The sequence below is a fragment of the Lithobates pipiens genome, unplaced genomic scaffold, assembly GCF_037356315.1.
Source record: "Lithobates pipiens isolate NorthernLeopardFrog02 unplaced genomic scaffold, aLitPip1_a1.2 Scaffold_16, whole genome shotgun sequence".
Lineage (NCBI taxonomy): Eukaryota > Metazoa > Chordata > Amphibia > Anura > Ranidae > Lithobates > Lithobates pipiens.
Genome location: NW_027507748.1, coordinates 44,458,245 through 44,473,144, shown reverse-complemented (window position 1 = coordinate 44,473,144; position 14,900 = coordinate 44,458,245). Strand labels below are relative to the sequence as shown.

At 44.8% G+C, this 14,900-nt stretch overlaps 1 protein-coding gene across 9 annotated transcripts in view; it reads right to left on the bottom strand.

Moving 5' to 3' along the window:
* The window catches only part of LOC143981748 (uncharacterized), a 91,392-nt gene that overhangs the window by 60,796 nt on the left and 15,696 nt on the right, over positions 1–14,900 (bottom strand). For all 9 annotated transcript variants that reach the window (XM_077479807.1, XM_077479811.1, XM_077479812.1 and 6 more), the window contains exons 3-5: positions 2,667–2,810; positions 1,844–1,987; positions 1,037–1,180 (exon numbers count right to left, since the gene is read on the bottom strand). In XM_077479807.1, the coding sequence (XP_077335933.1) occupies positions 1,037–1,180; positions 1,844–1,987; positions 2,667–2,810 (432 nt within the window). The remainder of the gene's footprint in view (positions 1–1,036; positions 1,181–1,843; positions 1,988–2,666; positions 2,811–14,900) is intronic.

Here is a 14,900-nt window from a genome sequence, read left to right as displayed (position 1 = left end):
TATCTCTAAGAGGAGGCCCTGGCACCTTCACCCCTGTCTGCCATGCAAACAGCCCTGACTAAACTGGCTGAGGATGTGGATGTTTTGAAGCAGAAGGTAGCCACCTCTAAGAAGAATCCATTGTGTAGGGATCCCATGAAGGACCAAAATTGCTGGGCATGTGGTTGTTATGGACACCTATCCAAGAACTGTGGGCATTCTGGATTTAGAAACCCCATCCATGCTGTCATAATACTACTGACTGAGGGACAACCCCCGGAACAGACATCTCCAAGTCCCAACAAGGCTGAATGGGTGGTTGCTCTAAGCCCAGTGGCCTCCACCCTAGTGTACAGGAAAGAGGTCCCATGTTTGACACCGGATCAGAGGTCACTGTCATGAAATATGACTTCTGTGTACAAAGGTTTGGAGCCCAGGAAAAGCTGGACTCCTGTTGGCTGTATCTCTGAGGCCAATAATCTACCTATACTGGTGAAGGCATTACCTGGCTATGGATCTAAATGGAAGACCAGATGGTAGAGCATGTTGAAATAGTCTTGACCCGTGGCTATGTCATGTGAGCAGTATGGCTCAGTGTACTTTCAGCTTACGAGGCCCAACGTATAGCAACCAAGAGACAGCTGGAGCAAGTAGGAGCAATTTGAGTGGCTCTCTCCCCTGGCTGTGTCTGAACATTAGAGTCCCCCGTTTATGGGACCATCTCCTTGCAGAGAGACAGAAATAGATGATCATCATAGAGGTGGAACTATAATGGGCAGGCATGACTAGGAAGCCTTTCACTGCTACTCTCTAGCTCCCTCACCACCTATTCCTATGCTCAAGACTTCTTCAAGGCCTCTCTCTTCCTCTGGAACTTTCCGGCTATCTCCTACTCCACCTTTAGGTTATCTCTGAAATTTCACCTCTTTAGGAAAGCCTATCCTGCTTCAGATCTGAGTTTTATTTTCTACATGAAAAATAAATCACAGTTATTGTCTCTTTGTATCACTTCCCCTTCCCTTTTAGAATGTAAGTGTACCGTAGGAATAACCCTTACTGTAGCTGTTGGAGAAAAAGCACCATTTAACCCCGGGAATAGATGGATCAAAGCAGCATCCTCTGGAACGGCATTCTTTGGAACTAATGCCTGAATATCCACAATCTGTTCGGTCAGCATGACTCACTGAGCACTCAACTTTATCTATGAATAAAAATTGAAAATATTATTTTTGAAATAGCAATTAATAATGTTTACAGGCTGCACATAAAAGTTTTTCGGCGCTTATGAGGAACTCATTTTTCTAACCACACATGACCTAAAGAGGAATTGCACTTTCAGACAGAGTGCACTTTTTGCCCCTTTGACCTGTCCTAAACAATCCCACCCTCGCTCAGATGAGATTCAGTGAGCGTGGACACCAGAGTTTGTTTACATCCAGCGATGAAAGGTCCCCTCACTCGCTGCGCCTGCACATTACTAGCTATTGGAATTCTATAGGGCCGTCTCTTCTGGCTGGGAGACAGAGCTAGACAAGCTCCATAGAGGTAGTGCTGAATTGTGCAGGCTCGATCAAGTAAGGGAGCCTTTCACCCTTGAATTAAAACAACTGTTGGAGGCCACAGCTATTGGGTCGTGGTAAGTAGGGTAGAATCCTTTAGGTCAAGGGAAAGTCAAAAGCATAAGTGCACTTATTCTTGAAGGCTGAAGCCAAGGCAAATAGTTAAATATATAGAGGCTAATACCAAGTTAAATTAAGGTACTTACACTATTATAGTAAAGCACTGTGGATAATGTTGGCACTTTAAAAAAAAAGGTGTATTACAATAATATTAATGGAAGTTATATTATAGGAATAACCCTTACTGTAGTCATTGGTGTGGAAGCACCATTTGACCCCGGGAATGGATGGATCAAAGCAGCATCCTCTGGAACTGCATTCTTCAGAACTAATTCCTGGATATCCGCACTCTATTCTGTCAGCTGGACTCACAGAACACTGAGCCTTATCTATGAAGAAGGATTGAAAATATAATTTTTAAAATAGCAATTAACAATTTTTGCAGGCTGCACATAAAAGTTTTTGACACTTATGAGGAACTATTAGGAAATGTCACTTCATATGTGTAAGTTAAAGAATAAGTGCGCATTCAGACAAGGTGAGCTTACTCTTTTTGTCCCTTTGCCCTGAGCTACACAATCCCACCCTTCACAGATAAATAGTTACTGAGATTTGAAGGATACTGGCTCCATTGTTTGTTTGCACTCAGTATTGAACGGCTCCCTCTCCTGGCCGTACCTGCACATTACAACCTCCTAGGCATCAATGAGACCTTCTCCTGGTTGGGAGTTGGAGGTAGACAATATACATAGAGATCTATGAGGCTGTAATGTGCAAACGTGACCAGGAGAGAGAGCCTTTCACCTATAGAGGTAAAAAAAAATGAAGTCCACAACTGTCAGATCTAGGTATGTATGCCTAGATTTGACAGTTCTAGGTATGTATACATGTGTAAAAGGGAAGATTAAGCTTGAATACCATTACACAGGCAAATCTATACCTCATTGTGGGATAGGTTGCCTTAAAGCAACACATGTTAACATGTGACAGAAGGAGCATCAATGCACCACAAGTAAATAGGACCTCAGTTTAGAGCATTTGTATCGGCAATGTTATGGAATAACTTACTGAATTGTTTTGGGAAGAAGCACCATTTGACTCCGGGAATACTTGAGTTAAAGCAGCATCCTTTGGAAAAGCACTCGCCCGCACTAATTCCTGGATATCCGCAGTCGGTTCTGTCGGCCGGATTAACAGCACACTGACCCTTATCTGAGACAAGAAACAAAAAAGCATTTTTGATGATACCTCGATGTGTTTTAACCACTTAAGCCCCGGACCAATTTGCAGCCAAAGGACCAAGCCCCTTTTTGCGATTCGGCACTGCGTCGCTTTAACTGACAATTGCGCGGGCGTGCGACGTGGCTCCCAAACAAAATTGACGTCCTTTTTTTCCCACAAATAGAGCTTTCTTTTGGTGGTATTTGATTTTTATTTTTTGCGCTATAAACAAAAATAGAGCGACAATTTTGAAAAAAATGCAATATTTTTACTTTTTGCTATAATAAATATCCCCAAAAAATATTTATTAAAAAAATAAATTCTTCTACATATTTTTGGTAAAAAAAAGCAATTAGCGATTATCGATTGGTTTGAGCAAAAGTTATAGCGTTTCCAAAATAGGGGATCGTTTTATAGCATTTTTGTTAATATTTTTTTTTTACTAGTAATGGCGGCGATCAGCGATTTTTATTGTGATTGCGACATTATGGCGGACACATCGGACATTTTTGACACATTTTTGGGACCATTGTCATTTTTACAGAAATCAATGCTATTTAAATGCATTGATTCCTGTGTAAATGACACTGGCAGTGAAGGAGTTAACCACTAGGGGGCAGTGTAGTGTAGTATGACGTTATGTGTTTTTTTTATTGTAGGGGGCGTGGCCTGGTATGTGACATCACTGATCGTCCTTCCCTATAAAAGGGAAGAGATAATCGGTGACAGCCACACAGGGAAGCACGGGGAGAGGTTTGTTTACACAGACCTCTCCTCGTTCTTCAGCTCTGTGACCCGATCGTGGGACACCAGCGGCGATCGGGTCCGCTGGTCCCGCGGCCACGGTCAAGGAGCACAGGACCGCGCTCCCGACCCACGGCTGGGCACTTAAAGAATCATGTACCGCTACGTGATTGTGCCCAGCGGTGCCATTCTGCCGACGTATATCGGCGTGAGGTGGTCCTTAAGTGGTTAACCACTTCAGGCCCGGACCAATAAACACCCTAAGGACCAGAGGTCTTTTTACAATTTCGCACTGCGCTGCTTTAACTGGTAATTGCGCGGTCATGCAATATTGCACCCAAACGAAATTTGCGTCCTTTTCTTCCCACAAATAGAGCTTTCTTTTGATAGTATTTGATTGCCTTTGCGATTTTTATTTTTTTTACTTTCAAAGATTTTTATTTTCAAAGTACAAAATACAGAAAAATACAAAAACACTTCAGGTGCCAACATCAGAACATGAGTAGAAACCATAGTAGTCACACTACTGAACATCTTCGATACAGACAAAAACCTTACGGTCCCCTGAGACATTAAGCAGTAGAAAATCTGTACTTATAACCAGTAATTACAGGGATAAGCATGTATTCGATCTATATTGTTATAAGTTAGCATGAAAAAGGGGAACGCAGAGGGGCGGAAATCCGGGAACCAGGGAGAACAGCCCAACACCCCTAATGGGAGCTCGCTGTGTTGGACCGTCACCCCCTCGGATCCCCGCTAGTCCCCGTTCCCGCTGCAAATCTGGGAAAGGCACAGGGCGGTAAGGAATTATGAGGAGCTTCCTAAAGCTACCAGGGGAGGCCCACCAATTCAGATGAATAAAAAGTTGGCATTCATCCTGGGTCCCTTCTAGGTCAACCGAGATGATTTGGCTCCGGTTTGGCACCATCATCACATACTCTTGTAAAAGCACAAAGAGAAAGAAAGGAATAAAGGAAGAGAGAGAGTTTGAGGATTTTAGATAGGGAGAACACAGAGGGGAGGAGGGGGGAGACAGGGGGAACCAGGGGGAGCAATTGGAGCTCGGGCAGTTCTGAAGTAATAGTGTTAACTGAGAAGGACGTCTTCGAGGGATGCAGACATTTCGACCCGCGGGGAGGAAGGGAAGGGAGGGAGAGGCATTAAGCCAGGTGAGAGGAGCAAAACTGGACTATGGTTACTTAGCTGGTCCTAGGCGGAGGGACTCCTACAATGAGGGAGATGCCCACGTGTTGGGCCCAAGGTTCCCAAATAGCCTCAAACTTCTCTTTGTAATTCAGTAACATACTCGTGACTTTTTCTTGTGTCATGATCCATGAAATCTTACATTTAACAGCTTGGATCGAAACTTTGGGCTGTTTCCAAGCTTTCGCTATGGTGATCTTGGCCCCTAGCAACATATAGTGAATTAACAATCTAGTAGATTTGCCAGTCTGCGGGATAGGACCATTAAGAAGAGCTACCACCGGGGTTCTAGGCACTTGTATTCCCGTCACCTTATAGATTAAGTTGAACATCTGCTTCCAGAAGGACCTAAGCTTTACACATTCCCACCAAATGTGGGACATACCTCCCGTCAGCTCGCAGCCCCTGAAACAGAGGGGACTGGTTGAGGGGAACATGTGGGCCAATCTGGACGGTGTCAGATACCATCTAGTCATCACCTTAAGATTAGCTTCTATTAGTGATATATACCTAACCCCTTTATAGGCTTTGTCAAAAGAGGAGTACCAGGACTCCAGGTCCCATTGAAACGAGAGGTCCCTTTCCCATGCTTCCATGAAAGAGGACTTATTGTTGTTCTGAGCTAGAGCCTGGTAAATTACCGAGATTCCACCTCTTTGGTACGTGGCTTGTCCACACCATGCCTCATAATCAGTAAAGCGAGGGGGAGCTGGTTTTTCCTTCCAAAGCCCATGAAGGAAGTGTAGAATTTGAGAGAATCTAAAGAGTTCCGAGTTCGGAATCTATAATTTCTTTTTGCAGTATGCTAGGGTGATGGGGCCTGAAGCTGTGAAAAAGTGGCCAATCCGGTACAGCCCCTTATCCAACCACCATTTAAATGCTTTAATGTCTGACCCAGGTGGGAAATCGCGGTTGTTAAAAATGTGAGCCAGGGGGTGGGAGTTTGAGACTAAGAAAGAGTTCAGTTTCATTCGGTCCCAGAGAGCTAGAGATTGAGATAGTATAGGAGAGAGGATGGGGGGTCGTTCCTTGTGAGGGATCCAGAGTAGATCATCTAGGGTATACGTAGGAACAGCCTGTCTCTCTATGTTCATCCAGTCAGGTTTTTCGAATCTGGAGTATATTGTGGATAATTGAGCTAGTCTGGCCGCTTGGAAGTACCAAGACAGTTTAGGAACACCCAAACCTCCTTTTCTCCTAAGTCTATATAACGTGTTACATGGCAGCCGGTGTCCCTTTTTGCCCCATATGAAGCGCATCATCTTTTTCTGGAGGGATTGCAGGTGATCCGACCGGACGTTGATCGGAACTGCCCTGAATAAATATAGCAGCCTGGGAAGAAATGTCATTTTGAGTGAGTGAATTTTACCCAACCAAGAGAGATTCCCCTGGGCCCAATTTTGCAAGTCTGCTTCTAATTTCTTGTAGGTAGGAGGAAAGTTGGCCGCGTAAAGTTGTTCAACCTTGGGAGTCAGTTTGATCCCCAGGTAATCTAAGAAATTGTCTTTCCACTCAAATTTAAAACTGCTTCGTAAGGTGGCAACCATGGACTGGGGAAGCGAGATATTGAGGGCGTGAGATTTTGAGTAATTAACCCTGAGACCTGACGCCCTTGAAAAGGCGTCTAGGAGCTTGCATAGATTTGGTAGGGATGTGATAGGAGATGTAATGAAAAGGAGCACATCATCTGCGAATAGACCGCATTTATGTGTCTGAGACCCACAGGAAACCCCTTGTATGTTGGGGTTAGTGCGGATTCCTATGGCCAGAGTCTCAATAGCTATAGCAAATATCAATGGGGAGAGCGGACACCCCTGTCTGGTGCCCCTCGCTATGCTTAGTGATTGGGAGTAGTGACCTAAGAGACGAATTGATGCCGAGGGTGTGGAATATAAGGAGTGTAGAATGCCCATAAACCTGTCACCGAACCCCCAACGTTCCATGAGTGCAAAAATATAAGGCCACTTTAAAGAATCGAAGGCTTTATGTAAGTCCATGGATAAAAGCATGCCCTCTTGCTTGGGATTCCCTTCCCAGTTGGATTGGAGGATCGAAACTATATCAATAGCTCTACGAGTTAGATCCGGCCCTTGACGGCCCGGGATGAATCCCACTTGGTCTTTATGTACATATCTGCTAATAAAGGAGGCTAGCCTATTGGAAAGGATTTTTGTGAGGATCTTTAGGTCATTATTGATTAGGGATATGGGTCTATAGTTCTCTACTTCTTCCCAGTTCTTATTCGGTTTAGGGATGACCGAGATGTATGCGGAGTTCAACTGGGGGTCTAAGGGGGAGCCCTTGGTTAATGAATTGAAAAATTTAGCCAGATGCGGCACCAGGATGTCAACAAAGGTCTTATAGTATGGCGAGGAGAGACCATCAGGTCCTGGGGCTGACCCTGTTTTAAGAGATTTTATGACATCCTTAATCTCCTCCTCAGATTTCAGCTTCCATGAGATCTCTGTGGTCCTTTGAGAGTGTTGGGATGGGCAAGTCCCTCAGTAAGGTCTCACCTGCATCCCGGTCATCCCCTGAGGTCGAGCTGTAGAGCTTGGCATAGTAATCCTGAAATGCCTTAAGTATTTTAGTGGGGTTGGCAGAGGGGGCTTGTCCTGCAGTTCTAATTTTGGGGAAAGTATTAGTATGAGTCTTGGGCGTTAATTTGGCTGCCAGCATGGAGCCAATCTTATCCTTCTGGTTATGAAATTTGGCACTGCCCCACCGGATTTCCTTTTCGGTTCTGGCAGTCAAAGCTAAGTTTAACTCGAGTCTGGAGGCGTCAACCAAGTCTGCCAGGGCCCTTGACGGGTCTTGTTTGTGTTGGGATTGTAGTGTTTTGAATTTGGTTTCGAGGTTTTTGATGAAGAACGTACGTTCCCTCTTAATGGGTGAAGCTATGTCTATGATTTTACCCCTAATCACGAATTTGTGGGCAGCCCATAGGGTCTCTGGTGAGATTCCTCCCACTGCATTAAGAAGGAAGTATTCTCTCAAGGCGTCTTCAATGTCTTTTGATGAGCTAGGGTCGTTCAAAAGAGATTCATTAAGCCTCCAATGGAACCCCGCCACCCTTGTCACTACCTTGTGTATTGAGGCGCTGACTATTGAGTGGTCTGACCAGGAAACATCGATAATCGATGCTTTGTGTATAGAAGGGATCATCCCCGGCGGGACCAGGATATGATCAATTCTGGCATAAGATTGATGTGGGGAAGAATAGTGGGTGAAATCTCTCTTGGTTGGGTGCAACTCCCTCCAGACGTCTATCAGGCCATATTCATGTAGTTTCCTAGCAATAGATAGGCTAGCCTTAGTGGGACGTGTAAGCTGAGATCCCTGCGGTCTGGATTTATCGAGCCCTTGATCAAACGCGACATTAGAGTCTCCCCCAAAAATTACCCTGCCCTCGGTGAGGGGCCGGAGAGACCTTAGAAGGTCTTGAAAAAATTTGGGTTGACCCTTGTTCGGGGCATAATATGAAACTATGGTGTATAGGACTCCCTCAATTAGACCCTTGACCAATATGTATCTACCCTCGGGGTCTCTGACTGTGGAAGAATGCTCAAATCTACATGATTTAGCGAAAAGGACTCCCACCCCTCTGGTCTTATTCTCGGCGTTCGCTAAGTAAAAATTTGGGTACCGTGAGTGGAGAAATTTGGGGCTGTACCGGATTGGGAAATGTGTTTCCTGTAGGAGGATAATATCTAAGTTAAGGGAGCGGTAATGTTCAAATGCTAGTTTCCTCTTACTGGGGGAGTTAAGGCCCTGTACATTGTGAGAGGCAATTCTAAGAGGCCTCTTAGTGTTATCTAAGTTTGTCATAGAACCTCGGTGGTAAAAGGCTGCAGAAGTGGATATCTCTTACCCATAACGAGCTTCTTCCACGCAGGTCTGGCAAATGGCGATGGGGTGATCCTGTCTGAGAACTGGACCATCTGTCGTGAACATCCTGTCACCTGGCTCCAAAGGGGGAAGGAGAGGGAGAAGGGGAGAAAGAGAGAGATAAGAGCAAGAAAGTAAGACATCTTCCAAGGAGATCTACGTAGCCCAGGGGAGAGTACCCCTAGGGTCCGCAGAGTAATAAACGTCGGCGTCTGTATTCAAGAGCCGACTCCCCGACTCGCAGAGACAATGACCTGTCTCTGCGGTGAGGGTTGAGGCGCAGGGGGGTCACCTCTACCCCTTACTGAACTAACAACCGTTAATATAAAGAGAAAAAATCCCTCCGGGATAATCCCGGTGCAGCACCAGAACTAAGTTAATCAGGATTGATAATGATCAAGTATATGCAAATAAGAGAATAATAAGACTGGTATTCATAGAGCTAAGACAATAAGTTGAAAGTAAACCAGTCCCATTCCCCCCTCCCCCTCAAGAAGAGGTGGAAGCGGGCCTGTAAGGATAAGCGAGGTTAAACTAGAAAACCCAAACATTACCAACAAAGAGAGCATGCGAACAACCCGGCTAAAGTCTCTCGCCAGGCATCAGGAATGAGTAAACAGATGTAATCTAGTCAGGTGACCGAAGGGGGGGGGGTGGTCCCCAGAAAAATAGGGGCCCCACCCCCCCTCCTCAATCAGCCTGCCACGCCCCCGAGCCCCCAGCCATGAATGGCGAATACATCACCATTCCCAGAGGCACTAAGTCTCGCAAAAAACTGTCCTGGGGGGAGCTCAAGGGAACGCAGCCACAAAAAAATGTGATGCCATAAAGTTTGCATATGGGTAAAAAAAAAAAATAAAAAAAAAAAAAAAAAAAGGTAGGGGGTAAGCCTGACCCCAACTGCCAGATAGCAAGTCAAATGTAAAAGGAAAATAAACCTGAGGAGGGGATCTCACTGGGGCAGGTTAACTAGAGGGGGTTCCCGACCTCCTCCTAGACGGGAAAACCTGACCCAGGCACTCGATCCAAAACAAATCCAGGAACAAACAGGTGGACCAAAAAATGAAGAGAGTCACATTATGGGGGTCTTCCCTCTCTTGATTTCTTATTCTTCCCAGGGATCCAGACTGGAGAGACTGGGCTCGATGGTTGCGGACGCTTGGCAGATGCAGCAGGATTAGCCGTTACTTCCATGGGCGCCTCATGAGAGATGAGTTTGAGATGGAGAAGAAGCTTTTCACCTTCTGGGAGACTGGAGAAGGCGTAGGGATGCCCGTTGTAGTTGAATCTGACTGCAAAAGGAAAGGCCCAACGGTATTTGATCTCCTGATTAGAGAGGACTGTGAGAAGAGGTTTCAGGGCTCTCCTCTTCTGAATAGTGACCGGAGACAGGTCTGCGAAGATCTGGAGTTGGTGGCCCTGGAAGGCTATCTGTGGTTGCAGTCTGGACTGCTTCAGAATCTCCTCCTTCACAGCATAGAAGTGTGGTTTGACGAGAATGTCTCTCGGAGAACCATCTTTCCTCATGGAACCGAGGGTCCTGTGTGCCCTATCTAACTCCAGGCGATGGGACGGGATGTTCGGAATTAAGTCCTTAAAAAAATCCTGAATTGTTGCGGAAACATCCGTGTAGGACTCAGGTAGGCCTCGAATTCTGAGGTTATATCTTCTGGATCTATTTTCCAGGTCATCGATTCGGGATAGGGCCACATCTAATTGCTCCTGGAGGGTCTGGATATGGGCAGCATTTTGGTTAGTGCGGGAAACAGTAATGTCCAGTTTGTTCTCGATGGCTTCCATTCTGGAGCCTAAGTTTGCAAAGTCCGATTTCATATCTCCCGTGATCTGGGCTGCCGTGTTAGCTAGGCATCTTTCCAGGAGTGTGGAGAGTTTGTGGAACAGGTCTCCCTGCTGTGATAAGGAGTCCTGGTCAGGGAGATATGGAGAGTGGGCTTCTAGGAGATTCGGGGAGGTAGGCCCTAGAGGAGTCAGGGCACTGTCTGCCGCATGGTGGCCCAGGAGAGACTCTGTGGAGGCTGGGGAAGGCGTTTGGAGAAGGTGTTGGCCTCTCTGGGCGACCTGAGAGTATGAGAGAGTAGCCGGGGCGATCACTTGCCTGTGTTCTGGCTTCTTTTCTCCGGAGGCCGCGTGTGACTGTGTGACAGATTGTCCGGCGGCCATCTTGGTACACCCGTTCGCTCCGGCCCTGTGGAAGTCCGGTCCCAGGTCTCGTCTGGCGGCGGGGCCCGGCATCTAGGAACGGTCTCGCTATGTTCCCCTGTGCAGAGAAGGTGGAATCCGGTCAATTCGAGTGGTGTAGCGGCGCTTAGGGCTATCGCGGGGTAGAGGTGATGCGGAGCACCTAGCTTAAGCAGCCATTACGGCGCGCCCGCGCATGCGCACTGCGATTTTTATTTTTTGCGATATAAATGGAAAAAGACCGAAAATTTTGAGAAAAAATGATATTTTCTACTTTTTGTTATAAGAAAAATCGAATAAACTAAATTTTAGTCATACATTTAGGGCAAAATTTATTCAGCCACATGTCTTTAGTAAAAAAAAAATGTCAATAAGTGTATATTTATTGGTTTGCGCAAAAGTTATAGCGTCTACAAACTAGAGTACACTTTCTGGAATTTACACAGCTTTTAATTTACGACTGCCTATCTCATTTCTTGAGGTGCTAAAATGGCAGGGCAGTACAAACCCCCCCCCCCCAAATGACCCCATTTTGGAAAGTATACACCCCAAGGAAGTTGTGGAGAGGCATATTGAGCCCATTGAATTTTTTTTTTTTTTTGTCCCAAGTGATTGAATAATGACACAAAAAAAAAAAAAAAGTTTACAAAAAGTTGTCACTAAATGATATATTGCTCACACATGCCATAGTTATATGTGGAATTGCACCCCAAAATATATTCTGCTGCTTCTCCTGAGTACGAGGATACCACATATGTGGGACTTTTTGGGAGTCTAGCTGCGTACGGCACCCCGAAAACCAATCACTGCCTTCAGGATTTCTAAGGGTGCAAATTTTTGATTTCACTCCTCACTACCTATCACAGTTTTGAAGGCCATAAAATGTCAAAATAGCACAAAACCCCCCAAATGACCCCATTTTGGAAAGTAGACACCCCAAGCTATTTACTGAGAGGCATGTTGAGTCCATGAAATATTTTATATTTTGCCACAAGTTGCAGGAATTTAAAAAAAAATTTTTTTTTTTGCACAAAGTTGTCACTAAATGATATATTGCTCACACATGCTATGGGCATAAGTCAAATTACACCCCAAAATAAATTCTGCTGCTTCTCCCGAGTACGGGGATACCACATGTGGGGGACTTTTTGGGAGCCTAGCCACGTACGGGACCCCGAAAACCCAAGCACTGCCTTCCGGATTTAAATATAAAATGCTACCAAAAAAAATTAGCGATCGCAGGGATCAGGCCTGACTCTGCGATCGCTGCAGTTATGTGTTTAGTGTTTTGTAAGTGACAGTGATCGATCGATACTGCACTTGGGTGGGCTGGGCGGAGGGGCAAAACGCAGGTGCCAGCAGGTATCTGGGCTGATCCCGCTAACAATGCGTTTTTTGGAACCCTAAACTGCTGGGGACGCTAGTATAGATCTGATCAGATCAGATATTGATCTGTTCAGATTCTATACCACTACGGGAGGTTTATGCTTTGCGTGTGGGTGTTAGCGGTACTGGCACAAACCTAGCGCTGCCTGGGGCGATGCAGACCCTGACCCTAAAACCTAATTGATATCACCCGCCGGGTGATCAGGGGGTTAAACCTTTATTGGGTAATAAATGGTGGGTGCCCTGATGCTATAAAAAGCAAACTAACCAGAGTCACCCGTAACACTTATACGGTGATCACTGGTGAAAGGGTTAACTAGGGGCAATCAGAGGGTTCATGTGCGCCTGTGTGTACCTACATGTCAGTGTAGTGTTGGTGCACACTTACTTTTTGTCTTCTCCTCGTAGTCCGGTCAAAAAGACCGCCCGAGGAGAATGACATCACTTCCTCCTTCCTGTGTATACAATACACAGTGGGAGGAAGCTTGTCATTGGCCAGGAGCGATCGAGAGGGGGTGGCCAGAACCAACGGCCATCCCCTCATCACGGATCGCTCCTGCAGCGAACCGGACCGCCGTATCCAGCGGGAGGGGGTCCGATCGGACCCCCCACCCGCTGGAAGGCAGGCACGTACATGTACATGCTTGTGCCTGCCTGTGCCATTGTAATGACGTACAATGGCAATACGGCGGTCCTTAAGTGGTTAAGGACCGAGCTTCTTTCTGAGATTTGTTGTTTACAATTTAAAAACAGATTTTTTTTGTTTGAAAAGTACTTAGAACCCCCAAACACTATACATTTTTTTTAACACCCTAGAGAATAAAATGGCGGTCGTTGCAATACTTTCTGTCGCACCGTATTTGCCCAGCGGTCTTACAAGCGCACTTTTTTTTGGAAAAAATACACTTTTTTGAATTAAAAAATAAGACATCAGTAAAGTGAGCCCAAATTTATTTTTTATATTGTGAAAGATAATGTTACGCAGAGTAAATTGATACCCAATAGGTCACTCTTCAAAATTGCATCCGCTTGTGGAATGGTGACAAAATTTTACCCTTAAAAAAATCTCCATAGGCGATGTTTAAAAGTTTCTACAGTTGTATGTTTTAGGTTACAGTGGAGGTCTAGGGCTAGAATTATTGCTCTCGCTCTACTGATACCTCACATGTGTGGTTTTAACACCATTTTCATATGCTGGTGCTACTCACATATACGTTCACTTCTGCACACGAGCTTGTCAGGACGGTGTGCATTTAAAAAAATGTTTTTCTTGTTAATTTTACCTTTTATTTTTTATTTTTACACTGTTTTACACTGATACCAATGATGGGGCACTAATCATCCCACTAATACCAATGACTGGGCACTATTCCTACCACTGATAGTACTATTCCTCCCAATAATTCCAATGATTGGATCCCGTTGCTTCTGCCATTCAACAGCAGCACTATTCCTCCTACTAATAATCATGATGGGGCACTATACCTCCCACTATTATTAATAATGGGGTAATGTTCCTCCTTCTAATGACTAGACATGTGCATTCGTTTTCGTCCGAATGCATTTTCGTCCGAATTTCAGGTATTTTCGTTTTCGTTTTGACAAACGATAACAAAAGCGACTGAATCCGAAAAACGAAAGATCCAACATAAATAAATGCTTTATTTTCGTTTTCGTTGTTACAACAGTTCGATATATATAGAATAGGATATTCGATGTGACTCTGACAATAACAATCTGTGTCTATAGAACCTGTGGTCGAATGTGCCTAACCTTACCTCTATTAGTCCAAGATTATATAGAGAAAATATTCGACAGAGAGAAAATATTCGACATAGAGAGAAAAGATTTGACGGAGAGAAAAGATTCTGGAATTGGGTGGGGGAAGTAAAATAAACATGATGATGATGATGAATGTTATTGGCTGATTGTAACCCAAGAGGAGGAGCAGTAAAATAGCTAGAACTAAGTACACATGTACAGCAAACTTACTTTCACTTACGATTGCTAGCAGAGAGAGACACAGACACTGAATCATTTCAGAAGACAGTCAATCTTATCTGGTCCGTTTGAATTTTCACTTGTCAGAGAACCTGAATTATTATTAAGCATAAGCACAGCAGCAGAACAATAGTGAAGCAAGCTACAGTTCAACTTAGCTTTTTCCTAATAATCTGCTGCTATTGTGTTAGTGTGAGAACCTTATATGATACTAATGTTGCTGCTACTGTTGTGATAGCCTCAGAGGCTGCCTGTGTTGTGGGGGGATTTATTATTATAGAATCTTGTCACCTGTCTGATCAGTGATGGCTATCACCAGTCCACCAGTTTCTGTTTTAACGAGTATATAATATACAGTGGTGTGAAAAAGTGTTTGCCCCTTCCTCATTTCCTGTTCCTTTGCATGTTTGTCACACTTAAGTGTTTCGGAACATCAAACCAATTTAAACAATAGTCAAGGACAACACAAGTAAACACAAAATGCAATTTGTAAATGAAGGTGTTTATTATTAAAGGTGAAAAAAAATCCAAACCATCATGGCCCTGTGTGAAAAAGTGATTGCCCCCTAAACCTAATAACTGGTTGGGCCACCCTTAGCAGCAACATTTGCAACCAAGCGTTTGCGATAACGTGCAATGAGGCTTTTACAGCGTCCT